The sequence below is a fragment of the Danio rerio genome, chromosome 5 (assembly GCF_052040795.2).
Source record: "Danio rerio strain M-AB ecotype USA chromosome 5, GRCz13ab, whole genome shotgun sequence".
Taxonomy (NCBI): Eukaryota; Metazoa; Chordata; class Actinopteri; order Cypriniformes; family Danionidae; genus Danio; species Danio rerio.
Genome location: NC_141025.1, coordinates 70,088,825 through 70,107,973, shown reverse-complemented (window position 1 = coordinate 70,107,973; position 19,149 = coordinate 70,088,825). Strand labels below are relative to the sequence as shown.

The window sequence follows — 19,149 nt, the reverse complement described above, 5'->3', positions numbered from 1 at the left end:
AAAATGTTTTTTTTTTTAAATAATAATAGTTTTTATTCTAGCCGAAGTAAAACGAATAAGACTTTTTCCAGAAGAAAAACTATTATCAGACATACTGTGAAAATTTCCTTGCTCTGTTAAACATCATTTGGGAAATATTTAAAGAAGAAGAAAAAAAAATCAAAAGGGGGCTAATAATTCTGACTTCAACTGTATATATATTTATATAAATATATTTATAAATATATATATATATATATATATATATTTATAAAATATATATATATATATATATATATATATATATATATATATATATATATATTTGAAATGGTATAAAACGTGTTTGCAAAACTGTTGTAATAAACTTTCAAGTGCATTAATCCAGCATTTAATAATACTTTCTGAATGACTCTGAGACACTGAAGTAACGTAATGAAAAAAGTTTTAAGCATAAGAATGAATAATATTTTAAACATGAAAAACAATTACTTTAATTCAAAATCATATTTCAAGTTCTTTTGAATATACAGTTGAAGTCAGAATTATTTGCCCCTCTTTGATATTTCTTTTTTTATATTTCCCAAATGATGTTTAACAGAGCATTCACAGAATTTTCACAGTATGTCTGATAATATTTTCCTCTTCTGGAAAAAGTCTTATTTGTTTTATTTAGGCTAGAATAAAAGCAGTTTTTAATTTTTTAAACACCATTTTAAGGTCAAAATTATTAGCCCCTTTAAGCTAAAAAAATTTTCAATAGTCTACAGAACAAACCATCATTACACAATAACTTACCTAATTACCCTAACCTGCCTGGTTTACCTGATTAAGCTAGTTAAGACTTTTAATGTCACTTTGAGCTGTATAGAAGAGTCTTGAAAAATATCTAGTCATATATTATTTACTATCATCACGGCAAAGATAAAATAAATCAGTTTTTAGAAATTAGTTATTAAAACTATTATGTTTAGAAATGTGATGAAAAAATCTGCTCTCTGTTAAACAGAAAACTGAAGAAAATAATAAAAAACGAGGGCTAATAATTCAGGGGGGCTAATAATTCTGACTTTATATATTTGACCAAATACCGGATGATGATCCCCTGAGGTTAAATGGGTCATAATTTCAATTTATAACTGGAAATAAAAATGAAACAACCTTTTTAGCGTGCTGCGTTTGTTAGTACTTTCTAGCCAGCACGCTGTGTTTATTTGTGGGCGTGTGGGCAGCTTTCGACATTGTTTTTAATAAATAATGGCGGACATGGGAAGAGCGGGCGTAATGCACGATCTCACCGGAGAATTCTATGAATTACCTAGCGAGACATCATTTGTTATAATAATCTTATTATTTACTAATGTCTAGTGCTCTTCTGTATATGCAATAAAAGTCCCAACTGATTGGAGATGGTGCTCGCTGCAGAGCCAATGAGAGGAAGCTTGAGCTCCAGCTCCTCCTATAAGCTTTTTAATGCGTACACTAGAGATGCGCTGATCAGCTGAAAAGTCACCTGAATTCGCGGCTTAATACTAATCACCGACCCGCCCTCACATACTTTAAGTCAAAATTATTAGCCCCCGTTTATTTATTTATTTTTCCACAATTTCTGTTTAACGGAGAGATTTTTTTTAACACATTTCTGAACATAATAGTTTTAATCTCTGCCATGATGACAGTAAATAATATTTCACTAGATATTTTTCAAGACACTTCTGTGTAAGTGACATTTAAAAGCTTAACTAGGTTAATTACAGGTTTGTTCTGTAGACTATCGAAAAAATAAAAAGCCTAAAGGGGCTAATAATTTTGATCTTAAAATGGTTTTAAAAAAATGAAAAATTGCTTAACCGAAATAAAACAAACAAGAAAAAAAGATAATTTCTCCAGTAGAAAAAATATAATCAGACATACTGTGAAAATTCCCTTGCTCATTTGGGAAATATTTAAAAATGAAAAAAAAGATTCTGACTTCAACTGTACATCTGCACCCAATCGTCACTGTAATAAATCAAATTCTTTGTTTTAAGCATGTTGATAGGTCAGCGTGGATCGTTCATTATTAACAGCAGATTCACTGAGCTAATCTGCGCATCTCTGACAAAATAATACGCTAAGCATTTTCTCTACCAGAGGCAGCCTGTTGTTTTGTCACAAACTGTTTGGCGATGGAGTATGATGGAATAAGCATCAACTGCACCATATTTGGCACCAATGTTTATTAGACTTTGGCCACTTGGAGAAATCCCCCACCAGAGACTAGACTTAACTTCCAGTGGTATTTTTTGCTGTCCTGACGAATCTAAGAACTTAAACTGCTTGTCTTACTTTGACTTGACTGGCCTTTCGATTTAGCACACACATGATGTTTCACATTTGAGTTACCAGTCGTACGCAGGCGGTGCATATTACATACCCAGCACTCGCTCCATCCGCATTAAGCATTTCGCTAAAACGCTCCCACACGGCACTTTTCTTTCCTTTTTTTGTTTTGTTTTGTTTTGTTTTTAATTCTCCCTTTTTAAGTTTCTCTCATATCGGTTTTGCCTCCGTTTCTGCTTTAACAAATTGACCTCCACTACTCACATATTTATTTATTTATTTATTTTTTTCAAATTAGGGTCTGTTTGCCTGCTGAAAACGCATTCGTATTTTAAAGAATGTAAAAAAAATACAAAACAATTATCTTTAATTATTATTCTCATCCATCCGCGAGCCACTCGCAATTAACCATAATGTATTTATCACCTGACCCACCCGACTCACGGATTATCCACAGTGCCCGTGGATATAACCACTATCCGCGCATCACTAGCATACATCTACCTCGCTCCTAACACCTACCCCCAGTGACCTCACTTGCAGAAAAAGTGCAGCAAGGAGGAGCTGGAGCTCAGCTTTGCCCATGTGGCTCTACAGTGAGTACCACTTGACTGAGTGAGCTTTCGTCACAAAGTTCATGTGTTCTGATATCATCAGTTTGCTTTAATGGTAACTGGTAGGTTCTTGAAAAATGTTGATGTTTCTGCAGTCTGTGGATATTGTTTTTTTGTTGACAGGCTTGCGCTGCTGCAATCATTCAGTATTCTTTGACAAACAAAGTTGGTTGACAAAAGCTGACAAAAGTCTTGCAGTCGATCCCAGTTGTAAGAGCAACAAATAATAACTTGATAACTACTGGTTAACTAAAACAAATAATAACTACTGGAACCTGCAAGGACCCAAGATTCTCACTGAAATCAGTCAAGTTTGGTGAAGAAAAAAATCATGGTTTGGTGTTCCATAAAAGAAACCATACTTTGAGTGTTTAAGGACAAATCCTCAGTGCAATAAGTACACACAACCTTGCTTTTATCCTTTTTATAACGAAACTTGCAGTTCAGCACAGCAGGCTTCATGTCTTTAGCCACCATATTACCGGCATTCACTGTACCCTCTTCATACACTAATATGGCTATGATGACTGCAAGAAGTTGGGGTCAAACCTTATTTAAACGACTAATTTAAAGAAACAAGAATATTTTAAAATTGTATTACATTTTCATATTAACCGCACACGGTAATGTTGACAGCTCTAGTTTAGACACCTGCTTTATATTACAGTAATTAACAGTGCTGTTTTTTCCTTATAGGGGCGAAATCTAACTCTGGCTTTTCAAGCAGCCGAAAGCATTGGTATCAAGCCCTCTCTGGTGAGTTTGTGACATGATTTTCATTTCAACCAAAATCGATAACCTTTCCCATATATAAAAACATTTACATTATCATTTACATAAAGTCATTTACATTATAATACCTTTTTTTCACAAAGAAAATATAGGACATTTTGAAGATTGTTAGTAACCAGACAGTTTTCTTTTGGATGCTTATTGTACAGACCAAATATGCAGTGAAAGTCAACGAGAAAAGAAGCAGTTTTGTTGCCAACATTCTTTAGTATTCTGCAAACAGGTATAAAATGACATTTATTTAGGTAAACAATGACAGAATTATTGTGACGGGTCATCATTTTAGGGCCTCAATGCCATTAAAAGCAGTGACGGGACTTCTACGATTCTGTAGGGGCTGAACTGATAACGTATGAATTAAAGCAGACAGAAACAGCAGCTCATTCCCATAATGACCAAACCAATCTACCTTTAACTGCGCAAATTAGGTGCCAAAAAGCAGAGTCAATAATAATCGGGTGCAGGTAATCTAATGACAACACAGACGCAAAATGGGTCAAGATATAATAAGATTTTGGGTGTTAAATAAGGACACAAGTACCTGTAAACTGCCTAATGCACACCTACATGTAGGTAAACCACACTGCATGATTTATTTAAATACTCTCCGTTCATTATTTAGCATCTAAAAGTAAATCTTTGCCAAATGTATATGCAGCAAAGTTAACTGCAAAATTAACCGTGCTTCTTTTCAGCACTTGTTATTCAGTGCATGTCTTGGACGAATCCCAAAAAGATGAAAAAAAAAGTGTACTTAAAAAGCAGTTTCATCTGGAATGTAATTGTGATTTAAATTTAGTTAAATAGCAGATAGTAGAATACAAAACTATTGTCATCCTCCGAATTTGTTAAGAAATATTTATATTTTACATGTGTTTATTTCCTCATGACCAATTAATAGTTATTCCCTATTAATATTCATGTCCGTTCCAAATAAAGGAGCTTATTAAACAATTTCTGGAGAACTTTAAATTTACCTAAGCAATATGCCTACTATGTAGATAACACAGAACAATTAAATGTATTAAATTGTTGCCATCTATATATATATATATATATATATATATATATATATATATATATATATATATATATATATATATATATATATATATACACAGTTTAAGTCTTGAATTATTAGCCCCCTGAATTATTAGTCCCACTGTTTATTTTTTCCCCCAATTTCTGTTTAACGGAGAGAAGATTTTCTCAACACATTTCTAGTAACTCATTTCTAATAACTGATTTATTTTATCTTTGTCTTAATAACTTAATATTTTACTGGATATTTTTCAAGACTCTTCTATACAGCTTAAAGTGGCATTTAAAGGCTTCACTAGGTTTATTAGGTTAACTAGGCAGGTTAGGGTAATTAGCCAAGTTATCGTATAACAGTGGCTTGTTCTGTAGGCTATCAGGGAAAAAAATAGCTTAAAGGGGCTAATAATTTTGACCTTAAAATGGATTTTATTCTAGCTGAATTAAAATGAATAAAACTTTCTCCAGAAGAAAAAAATATTATCAAACATACTGTGAAAATTCCTTTTCTCTGTTATACATAATTTGTGAAATATAATAAAAAAAAAAGAAAGAAAAATGAAGGGGGGTGGGCTAATAATTCTGACTTCAGTTGTAGATATATTTTTTTTTCCCTCAAAGTATTAACTATAAAAAACTATAATAGCATCTATTACAACATTACAGCAACATAATAGTGCAAATGAAGGTGAACATCTTTTTATTATTTTAGTCAATAACAAATCAAAGGACGGAGCTATTTTTACTATAGTCCTACTGCTATAGAAACTTGATAGCCTGAGTAATTTGCACATGTTTAATCACTGCTTTGTGTGCCAGATATGCCAAGTGCATGTAAATACAGAGCATTTGCATCTGTCCTGTAACTGTCAGGCAGAGATAGACTGTTGAATTGAGCTGTGCGCGTGGGATGGACAATATAGAGCTGCCTTCCTTCACACATCATCAAAATCAAGTGGCTCTGGTGGCCAGAGTTAAGCCTGCATCAGTTTCCCATACAAAACTAACAAATCTAGAACACCCAGTAAAATCAAAGAAACATCAGGAAAAGATGCATATTCTTTAAGTGTCTACATGTATACAATACTATATTATTAATAGTGCTATTTCAGTGAATGTGAACAAGTATACTAAAAAAAACCTTCATTTTCACTAGTTTTATTAGTATAAATTTTTCAATGCTTTTAAAAATAAGTAAAATCTTTGTGGACTATAAATATATATGTATAATATATCATTTATTTAAATATGTGGGCAACAAATTATAGATTAATTTTATTTACAAATTATTATATTATTCTTATTTTTTTATTCAACTATAGGGGTGCAGCCGGGTAGGGAACCTTACAAGACAATGTGCCCAGGGGCCCCTGAGTTCTTAATCCGGGCCTGTTTGAGGCGCAGAAATATTCTTACCTAAGATGCCATTTTTTCCACACAGAGTTCAATCTACATTCTCCAAGTATGCTCCATATATGTATGCATGGCTTAATTTGTGCCGGAACAAGCCGGATCTGGAACCTCTGAAATCCTCCTCCGCAAATGCCAATAAAAAAAAAAAGCCCTACTCCAGTCCACGACTAGGCCCAAACCCCTCTTCCCACCCCCAAAATATTTACAGAAGACTGTAAATTTAGATCAGTGCACATGTTTTAACAATTGATTATGGTTTATACTAATTTTGTGTGTGTATATGTTGTTATTTTTTGTAGCTCTGTCCTGTGCTGCCTGTCTTGACCATGACTCCCTGTTAGAAGACATATTGTATCTCAATGGGACATTCCTGGTTAAATAATTAAATAAATAAATGAATGAATGTTGCAAGCAATTCTGTATAGCCGATATTAATATTTAGGATTATCTATTTTCTCGTTTCCCGGGTTCTCAGTAGCAGATGTTGTCATAGTTGGGAAAACTTAGAGCGCAGTAAACTGGAGAGTACAAAAAATATTTTTTATAATCTTATTTGCTCAAATAATAAAAGAAAAACTGCAAGATAGTGTTATGAAGACTTTCAGAAAAAGCAAAAAATAAAAATAATAATTGTGAGACTGATGACGGCAACCAGAGGAGAGAATAACGTAACATTTACTGTCCTGTCACATAGACGCTGCATTAGAAATGCTTCGCACAATCGGTAATTTGTTTTTTGTAATTTGAAGCAAAGGTGATATTATACATTCATGAATACATGTAAATGTTCATATGTTTACAAAAAATCTAAATTTAAAAAAATTTCAAGGATTTATCGTTAAATGCGTCATAACAGGCTTGTGAAAAGGGTCAATACTAAGGCCTAGTAACTTTTGTGACGTCCATAAACCTTAAGCAACATGTAACACGTCAAGAAAACACCAAGGAGCTTCCGCTGCCAGCCACAAAAACTAAGAAATAAAAGTGAACATAGACCACGATGTGCGGGAGGAGCTGAGGTCAGGAATTTGTCAGGCTGCTAAATCTAATGTTTTGAACTTGGTTTGGAACCGATTTTCAGAAATAGTTGTAAAAATAGATACAGTGGTGTGGGGCAGGCTGGGGCAGGTCAAATACTTCCATAAAAGCAAATCAGTTTGAGTTATGTTCTGCTGATCACATAAAAATATATTTTGAAGAATGTTAGAAACCGGTAACTATTGACATCCATAGTAGCAAAAATAAAAACTATAGCTGTTAATAGTTACAGGTTTCCAACAATCTTCAAAATATCTTCTCTAAAGAAAAAAGTTTAAAGGTTTAGAGCAAGTGAAGGGTGTGTAAACAACACTAGAATGTTCTCTTTATTTCTTTAACTGACAAAGTCTTGATTTCCATTATGATCTTAAATCTGTCAGACACCATCGTACAAAAATATCCTTGTGTTTGGTTACACTATTCCGTCCTGTGCTTTGATGCTCATTTTTTAATTAACATCCTGGGTGATTGTTTGCGCTTTTATCTCCTTCATTTATGCTGTGAATTTAATGTACTGTATTAACTGAATGAATAATATGAGACGACAGCTTATATTTGGAGACTGTGGGCTGTGGCTGCTGTTTAAATGCATTACATCTCACAGCATATTTTGTTAGCCGCTAAACTGTTTAATTACAGTCCCGAGGGTGTGTTTGACCAATGTTTTTATGACTTTGCTACTGAAATGTGCACAATATTTTGAGTTGACACATCTCTCAGCAGGTTGCGTTTGCCCCTTTCAGCATGATATTATATAGACACAACAAACCACCACAAGCATTATAGCAGTCGATCTGCTCATATTATATAATAGCAGTGTTTTATCTTTCTAAAGCATGACAGGAGTAGAAATCATAGTTTGATTATTTAAAGAGCATTTAAAATGATGTATCTAAAACTATTGTTAAATATTGCTAACAAAAAAGACATTAAATGATGTATTTGTTGCACATATTTGTGAATTATACTAAAATACATTTCATTTGCTACAACACACTGATTTTTACAAGCAATTTCTGATGTTTTTTTCGTTTAAAAGTCACTCAATTTAACATGGAAATTTAGGATTTACAATAAAAAGTGTTTCTTTGAGAACGAGAGTGGTGAGAAAGAGACGTGTTCGGAAAAACAGGAGAATGAGTGCAAATGCCTCACTGCCCTCTGGGGTCTCTTAAAAATGACCTGTAAATGTTTAATGATTCTCCGGGTTCCTACAAACCCACGGATACTACGACAGGAAAATGCCACAGCCCGGTGTTCACGTTACACAATATACTGTAGACTCAAGGAGGAAACGGCCACATGAATATAAAAGCAGTTAGTCAACATTACCAAGTGCTTGTTTTTACAGAGATGACAACCACAAAACTTGGACGGATGAACTGCTACTTTAAGTCTGTGGCCTGTAATATAACACAGCCTCTCAGGATTTTCAGCCTACATAGATAGAAAACAACTCTAGATGTGTTGGATGTTATTAACTGCCTGTCCACCGTATAATGCGTGTGTGTTGCATCTGGCTCCTGCACATGTGATAACTGTGATCTCAAACTGATTGTAATGTAGTCCTACAGCAGTCATTCCCCCTATCCCATCCCAAAAACTCTAACAGATGGCTGGAAAATCCCAAATCCAGATGATTTGCTCTTTCTTAGGGAGGAACTGAATGGTTTTTGAATGTCACAACCTGGTGCTTTGTGAAATGTATTCCTCCACACTTGTCCCGTTTATGGGTTTATGTAAGGGATAATGTTCATCCAGCTGGTTGTTTCTCACAGAAGAAAGTCAGATGGGCTGATAAGTTTTGTTTTATAAGACTATTTTATAAAATAGTTTTACTCTGTGAAAGCAACCAGCTGGATGTACATTATCCCATTTATGACATGGTTACTCATCTAAACAATTATCTGAGCTGTAAGAATTTACCACTAATTAAACACACACTCACCGGCCACTTTAATAGGTACAGCTGTCTAACCGCTCGTAAACGCAAATTTCTAATCAGACAATCACATGGCAGCAACTCAATGCATTTAGGCATGTAGACATGGTCAAGACGATCTGCTGCAGTTCAAACTGAGCATCAGAATGGGTAAGAAGGGAGATGGCATGGTTGATGCTGCCAGACGAGCTAGTTTGAGTATTTCAGAAACTGCTGATACACTGGGATTTTCACAAACAATCATCTCTAGGGTTTACAGAGAATGGTCCATAAAGAGAAAATATCTAGTGAGCGGTAGTTCTGTGTGCAAAAATTAGGGCCCATTAGCACCAGTTGAGCATTGTGTCAACGCCACAGCCTACCTGAGTATTGTTGCTGACCAAGTCCACCCCTTTATGACAAGATTGTACCCATCCTCTTATGGCTATTTCCAGCAGGATAACGCACCATGTCATAAAGGGTAAATCATCTCAGGGTGCTTTCACACCTAGACTTTTGTCTCCTTTGCACAGTTAGCGTGGTTTGATTGGCATATGTGAATCCAGCAATCGCGCTCGGATCCGCTCTAAAACATTCACCCCGAGATCGCTTGAATGAGGTGGTCTCGGCACGATTGAAACGAACTCTGGAGCGGATCGATTGTGGTAAAAAAGCGATACAATCCAAGCCCGGTTATATCACAGTGTTTTATGGACATGTAATAGGCATATGGCTATATGAAGAGAGAATTATGAGTAGGGCGGGAGGTCGTTCCAGACATCCCAAGTCTCCCGCAAGATTCGTGAGTCTCCCGCAAATGCACAGAGACTCCCGGATGCCCGCAAACGAGTGATAATCTCCCGGAAATCGCGCGTCTCTCTCCCTGTCCTCAAATACGTCACGCACCCTTCTCACCCCTCCTTACCACATCCCTCCTCACTCTTCAGACACGTCGTGCGCACCTTGTCAAAAACCACCAAACCACCACCTCCTAACAGCTGAGTGGGACTTTGCAAAATAAACCCTGAAACTCTGACCAATTTGAGGAAAGTTTACTCACACATTACTTGTTTTAGCTCTTTTGGTCCATTTAGAAACTTTGCTATAGGAAAGCGACCCGCACCAAGAACAAAGAGCAACAGTGTAACCATTGTAATTCCTGTTTCGGAACAAATGAATCGATTCACAGGTTTGAAAGCACCCTCAGACTAGTTTCTTGAGGATTGAGGCAGTTCTGAAGGCAAAAGGGGGTCCAACCCAACACTAGTAAGGTGTACCTAATAAAGTGGCGGATAAGTATATTTAGCAAAATTTTTTTAAAGGGTTAGCTCACCTAAAAATGAACATTGTTATTAAATACTCACCCTCATATCATTACCAGACTAAATCTCCATCATCCTTCATAAACAGCAATGTTTTTGGCTCGCTCAAAGTGCCAAAAAATACCCTCAAAATAGGTCATATACCTTCAGTGACTCATGTACTGTAAGCCACAAATGACCATTTATTCAATAGTATCTTCTCCTCAGTAAAGTGTGTCTGTTCACAAGAGTTGAGCGATGGTTTTAAGAGTATTGATTTAGTATTTTAAACGAATGACGACAAACATTATTACTTGCCCTTTGCAGCTGGTGTTATTGCACACATACAGAAGAGAGACACTTCTCTTGTGTGAAAATACGTCACTAACAACTAGTTCAATCTAGTACACACTGTATAGATTTTCTGTAAATGTGTTTTCCACTACATGCATTTTTAGTTTAGTTGTTGAAAATGGTCGTCACTCTCAAGAACAACTGAACTGTGTACAGGTCTATACAGCTTATTTCACTGCAGTTATTAGATGGCCATTTTTTAGTGGATCCCAAAAAACAGAAAGTTGCAGGTAGTTGCCACCGCATAAGCAAAATTCTATGAAGTGCGTACAGAAGTAAACTTAGAAACTTGTTATTATGCTCTAGATGAGTCCTGTACACAGGGGAAATGATACTGTATGTATTGATTCATCAGTGTTGTCAAATCTTCCAAGAGGTAAAAACTGCCAATTAGAACAAGCTCATAATAAACTTCAATGCAAATGTCTCATCACGGAAATTAACCCACATATCAAAGTAAAAAATCTTTACCTGTCTAATTTAACACAGGTATTTAATTAATAAACTGGGTCATTTCAGGAGTCAAGACCAAACAACAAGCTCAAATACACAAACTGTCTTCTAACCCAGTGGTTCTCAAAGTGGGGGTCGGGACCCCCTGGGGGGTCGCGGGACAATGAGAGGGGGTCACTTGGTTATTTAGAAAAATCTAATAAATTTGAATAAATGTTTTAAATTACCATTGTTTATCTATAACTTACAGAAGATAAAAATAGTTACATAAAATGCAACATCCAAACCAAAAGCCATCAGCCTTTCATTTTTTCCCCATTGGATCGCAACCCCTGGGATTTTTACATTAGATTAACAACAGAGCAATAGCGTCACTTGCAGCAGATTGATTTTACGGCACTAGATAAACTTTGACACCTTTACGCAACTTATGTACATTTAAAATAAATACAGACACGACTGAATTAGTCTCCAAAATCAAACCAAGAAAAGACTTGTGATGTAACTTAAATATTGTGCCCACCAGTCTCATCAGGTAGGGTTAATATTAAATAATAATAAAAATATATATATAGTTGTTAGACTGTTGCACTTTTTGTGTTGTCAATATACTTGTGTTTATAGGCATATTGGTTTGTTTGAGCAGTTGCAGGCAACATTTGTAGATTATAACCACTTTCGAAAGTAGTGGGGGTCGCCAGTCATTGACATTGTTATTTTGGGGGTCTCGGGTTGAAAAGTTTGAGAACCCCTGTTCTAACCGACTATTATAAGGACACAACTTCAAGAGTATTCTACGCAAAACAAAGCACAATGTATCTGTTGATGGTGGTTTAGTTCAAAACACCAAACGGTCATAGTTTAGTCAAAAAAAGCAGATGGCAAACACAAAAAACACAGAAGGTCAGTTCTTTACAAATGTACAGGGTGGCCATTTATATGGATTCACTGTATTTTGTTAATATTATGTCACTGTAAATATCATTAGTGTGAAAAGGAATAAAATTTGCTGGCATCATGTTGCTGTACTGTTGACTTTACCTAGAAACTGAGGTCAAACATGCAGTATGATTAAGTACATTTTTGCAGTTGTACAAAAATGTAGGCTGAAGCAAGCATTTCCAATGAGCCAGTGTTGGTTTTTATGGCTTAAATAAACTAAACTGAATGCAAAAGTTCACAAGAATCTTCATAGATGAAGTGTTTCCTGCATCTAACTGTCTATATCTGCTCTGTGTCTTTGTAGGACTTCGAGGAATTGATGCGCACCGATCGACCTGACTGGCAAAGCGTTATGCAATACGTGTCTCAGATTTACAAATACTTCGAGACTTGATTTTTGGACTTTGAAGAGGATGGAGGCACAGAAGCACTTTTATTTGCCAGGTCCAGTTCTTCCAAAAACACACAGTTCTGTATTTATACAACCAGCACATCATATAAGTCCAATAACCACACACACACACACAGAATCCTTCCAGCCTCTAACATCTTCTCTGTCCCTCAAATGTCTCACATGGAGATAACTCAGAATTGTTTGAAGTGTTTGTCTGAGTGTAGGTTAGCAATCTTGCACTAAAACTGGTATAGTTTTTATAGTATGGTCAATTTTGCTAAGAGTTCAAGTGTAGCTGCTAAACTTTATAAAGTGTTATTACCCAAATCTCTATATATATATATTGGCATACTTATGTATTAATATACTTATGGAGGTATTTTTAAATATTTAGTTTTCTCACAAAGACTTTGTCAAACTATATATATTAAAAAAAATAGTTTCATGTTTTGGGTAATTTGTCACTTACAGAAACGACCACTATTAAAATCTTGTCCTAATTATTTAACAGCCCTATGTGCGTTAGCAAAACACTAAGATTAGCTCTCTACCACTCTAGTTAATTATTTCCGGAATAAAAGTCAGAAAGTCAATGTCTGAGAAACACTATAAGAGTGTTTCAAACAAGCAGTATTGATTATTAAATGCTTTTTGTGCCTGTTTGAATGACAAAGGTGTGTTTAAATTAAGGGATTTAAATAATGTTTATAGAAAAAGTATCAAAAGGAGAAACAAATAAAGAAAGAAATGCGTTTAGGCTGGTCAGCAGTGCGGTTTGTGCCAAATTTGAACTGAAACGTTGCATTCAACTGCATGGACAACTGGTCAAACACTCTCTCAACTGAAGCTAAACACAAAATAAACAACAAAAATTACAGACAGAATCTGTGTTTAAAACCTTTTCTTATCACAAATGCTATTTATTGACATCTTTGCTGTTAAATATTTGGATCTCAAAGGACTGTTTTTCTATTTGAAACTTTTTCCTCATGACAGCAGGCGGCTCATTGATGGTAATGGCAATAAAGTCTTTTGTCATAATTCACACTTGTTTGCCTGTTTTAATTGATACACTTTTTATTTGTACAGAATGGAGAATGTTGTAGTCAAATATTCAGATTTACCTTAAAAAAAAAGGGGAGTTTATTAATTTGGGAGTCTTAATATTAAGAAATTTAATGTGTCTGCTTCAAACCCTTTATAATGTTGTGCTGAATTAGTAATCCGGATGTATGTGCGGCTACATATCAAGAAGGAAGAAGGTCAAGAATCTTGGTGTTATTCTGGAGTCAGATCTGAGTTTCAGTTGTCATGTCAGCAGTAAGTAAATCAGCAAACTATCATCTCAAAAACATTGCAAAAATCAGATGCTTTGTCTCCAGTGAAGACTTAGGGCCTACTCACACTATGCCATCCGTACCGTGCCCAGGCCCGTTTCCCGGATCGTTTGAGAAGTGTGAGTGCGCTGAATCGGGCTCAAGCACGGTTCACTTGGCCGGCCCTGGCCCGGTTGGAAGAGGTATGCCTGAGCGCGGATCACTTGGGCTTTGGCGCGGTACGCTTGTGTGTGAGTGCAAAACGCGCCAAGCCCAAAACTGAAAGCGAGACGTGACTTTTAAGGGGCTGTTTCATATGGATTTATTAATCATTCTTACTGTTCAGTGAACGCAAACTGCCGTAGATTATTAAAGACCCAAACCCCTCACTGCACGTCAGCTGCGCGCTTTCAGACCTCCTCATTCCTGCAGCACGAGAGCTTTATGATCGTTTATAAGCGCCAAAAGTGGCGGATCTGTTCGGCGAAATATCTGACTGCGTGTCCCCGCATCCCTAAGGACTGTTTGGCAAAATATTTGACGGCATATCAAACGACTGAAACGATATAACTAGAGAAATCTCCACTGTGCTGCTGAGTGAGAGAGCGTATGGCAAGCCGTTTTAGCATTTAAACCTTGTTCAGACTATCCATAAATATATTTAGAGATATCTCTAATTATATTTTGACTAGTCATAATTATAATTCGACTAGTCAGAATGACAATTAGAGATATCTGCAATTACAATTGTACTAGTACGAAATCAGATTGGAGATATCTGCAAATATATTGTGACTAGTCATATTCCTCCATTGACTGCCATTGAAAAATATTTGCAGATATCTCTAACTGAGTTTTGACTCGTCAAAAATCCAATTCAAGATATCTACAACTGTAATTCGACTATTAGTAAATTAATTAGAGATATCTTCAAATATATTTGTAAATATCTCTAAATATGATGAATTAAAGACATCTCCAAATGTATTATGACTAGTAAAAACTCAGTTAGAGATATCTCTAATTACAATTGTGACGAGTCAAAACTCATTTAGAGATATCTGCAAATATTTTTCAATGGAAGTCAATGGAGGAATATGACTAGTCAGTCATAATATATTTGCAGATATCTCCAATCTGATTTCGTAATAGTACAATTGCAATTGCAGATATCTCTAATTGTTATTCTGACTAGTCGAATTATAATTATGACTAGTCAAAATATAATTAGAGATATCTCTAAATATATTTATGGAGTCAGAACAAAGATTTAAATGCTAAAAAGGCTTGCCATAGAGAGCGCTTCTGAACAGCGCAGCAGCGATGACGTAAGCGTGCCGAGGCCCGATATGGTGTGAGCGCGGGCCGTCGGGGGAGACGGGAGGGGGGACAAGCGTGCTTTGGCCCGGTTCGAGGCAACTGTACCTAGTGTGAGTACAGCCTTAGAGAAACTTGTTCATGCTTTTATCAGCAGCAGGGTGGATTACTGTAACGGCCTCCTTACAGGCCTTCCCAAAAAGACAGTCAGACAGTTGCAGATTACCCAGAACACTGCGGCCAGGATTCTGACCAGAACCAGGAAATCAGAGCACATCACACCTGTCCTCAGGTCTCTACACTGGCTCCCAGTTACATTCAGAATAGAGTTTAAAGTATTATTTATTGTCTATTAATCACTAAATGGCCTACGACCTCAATACATTACAGATGTGCTCACTGAATACAAACCTAACAGATCACTCAGATCTTTAGGCTCAAATAAACTAGAAATTCTAAGAGTTCAGTCAAAGCAGGATGAATCTGCCTTCAGCTACTGCGCCCCCTGCTGCTGGAAGCCGTTTCCAGAAATGATCAGATGTGCTCCAACATTAGGCACATTCAAATCAAGACTGACAACAAATCTGTTTAGCTGTGCCTTTACTGAATGAGCACAGTGCTACGTCCAACAGGTCGCACTATTATTCCTTTCTTTTCTTTTTCATTCTTTTATTACCTGTTTTAACACATTTTAATCTGTTTTAACAATTTTTAATTTTTTAAATTATTTTTATTTTCTTGTTCTTTTATTTCTTGTTTATGCAAAGCACTTGGAATTACCATTGCGTATGAAATGTGCTTTATAAACTTGCCTTGCCTTAAGGACAGACTACAAACTACACAGAATCCATATTGTAATCTTTAGTGATTACGCAATATTGTCACTATTCTCAGATATCTTGTCAGAGTCTCAGATTTCAGAAAATCTGTCTCTTTTGTACACAGTCAATATCAAAATGTCAATATCAAATGTCAATGAGGACAAAAATAGAATCTCTTAAAAGGCAGAAAACACATTTTACTGAAGCTAGTAAACACATGTGCAATTGTTTGCCTCTTTTGCCACTAGTGTAGAGGTTTACACACGTCAGCATCTGCAGTTCGTTTAGCACAAACATACTCAAATCCCGACATTTCTTCCCAAATTCCAGGTGTTTTTATATTTTCTTATACAATTATAAATGTGTTTCATTTTACTGTTTTAAAAAAATGATATTTTAAGAACGCTTAAGTGTGGTTTTAGTCAATTTTGATAAGAAATTAACTGCATTTGACTGGTGTAAATTCTGGGGAAAGTTTTTGGCACTTTTAAACACACAAACATAAAAAAATATAGATGTAAATGCACAGAAACTATATCTTATTGAGATATTGATCCTAAAACTACTTGTTTACATGTGATTTTTATTGTCTTCTATAAAACATTTTAAGTTGAATTTTCTATAAATACTATTAAGCATTTTTATAATAAATAATACTTTTTAACTCCACTTTAGACATAATCTACCAAGTGTCTTTAAAACTAACTTAAATTACAAAACACAGAGCTCAGCATATATAAGTACACCACTCACAAATATATCTCTTAAATTTTTAAAAGGAAGCTTTACAATATTATATTTGTGCATATACATTAGATTAGTCAGTACTGAAGCCAAATCTAGAGCTTATCTAACAAAATAACTTATGATAAGGGTCCAAAAACTAGTACAGCTACATTTATATATTATAGAAAAATATTAAGTACAAATTTAAAACAGAAAAAATCAAGAGAAGAAAAAAAAGGAAAAATTAAATATTTTGTAGGTTGTAATTTTTTGCTTGAATTTATTTGTGTCTTTCAATTTCTAAAATGCTCTATGACTAAAATATTATTTTAATAAATATATCTGTTTTTTAATAAATCTGTTTTGTTTCAATGCACCAAAATGCATTGCCTATATTAACTAAGAAATGGATTAAAATATTTATTTTCAAAATGGTGTGTACTCAATTATGCTGAGCGCTGTAGATTACTATGAATATTTCATTTATCCTCAAAGACTTATACATGGATCAGGAATGTATTATAGCTTTTGCAAAAACATGCTAAAAATACAAAATATTACTGTTTTTTAACCATTGATTACTAAAACATTACTTTTTTAAAAACATTGCACAGTTCACTGAGTATAAATAAATAAATATATTAATTAATTAATTTATTAAGCCTGGCAAATATAATAGATGATCGTTTTATAACACTGCACAGTCACTGAAAATGACTAAATAAATGAATGAATTAAAAAAGCATGACAAAAATAACAGATTCTTCAATAGGCTCTATGCCCAGCTAGAGTTTTAAAGCCAACAATAAACTTCCGGTGAAAGCTTAAGGTGACTATTTTCAGTTTTATAAGGCTCATTTTACAGCATCGATGTTGTAATGTAATTACAGTACATTCAGTTAAATAGACTTAAGAATTCATTTAGCTGTTCAAGCGTAAAACAGTGTAACCATCAGCAGGCAAGTGCAGAAGTCATATTTTAAAGACATGGTGGGGGGAAAATAATTTAATTCAGTTTTTCTTTTCCGATCTGAGACCCACTTCATATCGTATATCTAACAGGCAGTGAAGATGGCTGATTTTTAAAAAAAATCACATCTTAAACGTGACGATATTGTAATGTAAAACGTGTTGGCGTGGGTTTCCTCCGGGTGCTCCGGATTCCCCCACAAGTCCAAGGACAAGCACTATAGGTTAATTGGGTAAGCTAAATTGTTCGTAGTGTATGTGTGTGAATGAGAGTGTATGGGAATTTCCAGTCATGGGATGCAGCTGGAAGGGCATCCGCTGCATAAAACATATGCTGGATAAGTTGGCGGTTCATTCCGCTGTGGCGACCGCAGATTAATAGAGGGACTAAGCTGAAAAGAAAATGAATTAATAATAATAATAATAATAATGATGATGATGAAGATGGTGGAGATAAACTCAAAATTAACTAAAACTAAACAAAAAAACTAAACTAAACTAAAACAAACTAAACATTTTAAAAGATATTTGTTGCTTTTTCGAACTACTTAAAATAAGCCTAAACAACACAATTCTTGAGATATTTTTGTGAAAATGTAATTGTTTTATGGTAAATCCACTAAAATTTGCTAAGTTAACTCAACTTGATTTGTGTTCGGACAACATTGTGTGGAACCCTGCATTCTTTTTACAGCAATGGTCTCAGACTCAAATCCTGGAGGGCCGCAGCTTTGCATAGTTTAGCTCCAACTCAAATCTGCTTAATAGTCTCTAGTGATGCATTCCAGTTCGCATACTATCCGTCCTACATAGTATTTGTATATAGAATTAGTATATCCCAAATTGTAATAGGTTGAAAAGAGTATGCCAAAGGTTCCCAGTTGATTTACTATTTATTTTTACTATTTAAATATTTAAGTGTAGAACACCATACTCGAACCGCTGATATTGCCCACAATACATTGCACATTGGATGTGAATTTGATATGAACCACAAGCAAATGTGTAAATAAACTACAAACATGGTGTACGTGGGAGACCAACAGTCAAGTAGAGGCTTAGGTAAAGATGTTTGAATGACTGTTAATTAATATCTAGCCCACTGGAAAATATTAAAATTGTGTTTTCCGTGTTATTCTTCATCTGCAACAACAATACTGAACTTATATAAAGGCATGTTTGGACATTAACGTCTGAATGCAGAATTATCCAAAGACCTGAGGAGATTTCTCTGCATGAGAGACTCGTGAATGGGAGATTAACCTGCTGCTGCTTCTCCAATAAGGTAGGAAATTAAATATGACAAAAGTGTTGATGATTGATGGGGCTCATAACTAAGCAACCTAATGATCTGTTAACGAGGAACTAGTATGTCCCAAAGCTTGCAAACTCTTCTGTTACACAACTATTTTTCCTTAACAAAAAAGTACATACTTATA

At 35.0% G+C, this 19,149-nt stretch overlaps 2 protein-coding genes across 13 annotated transcripts in view; one reads left to right on the top strand and one right to left on the bottom strand.

Annotated features, from left to right (window-relative positions):
* Window positions 1-13,606, top strand: part of specc1 (sperm antigen with calponin homology and coiled-coil domains 1) — a 183,929-nt gene extending 170,323 nt beyond the window's left edge. For 8 of the 9 annotated variants that reach the window (XM_087254399.1, XM_087254400.1, XM_087254405.1 and 5 more), the window contains 2 exons: window positions 3,612-3,671; window positions 12,472-13,606. In XM_087254399.1, the coding sequence (XP_087110525.1) occupies window positions 3,612-3,671; window positions 12,472-12,561 (150 nt within the window). In that variant the 3' untranslated portion in view covers window positions 12,562-13,606. Of the gene's footprint in view, window positions 1-1,749; window positions 3,672-12,471 lie in introns of those variants that run through there. The other variant, XR_015491977.1, reaches the window with a different exon arrangement.
* zswim7 (zinc finger, SWIM-type containing 7) overlaps window positions 1-19,149 on the bottom strand; it is a 191,084-nt gene that overhangs the window by 93,625 nt on the left and 78,310 nt on the right. The gene's annotated exons all lie outside the window — the stretch shown is intronic.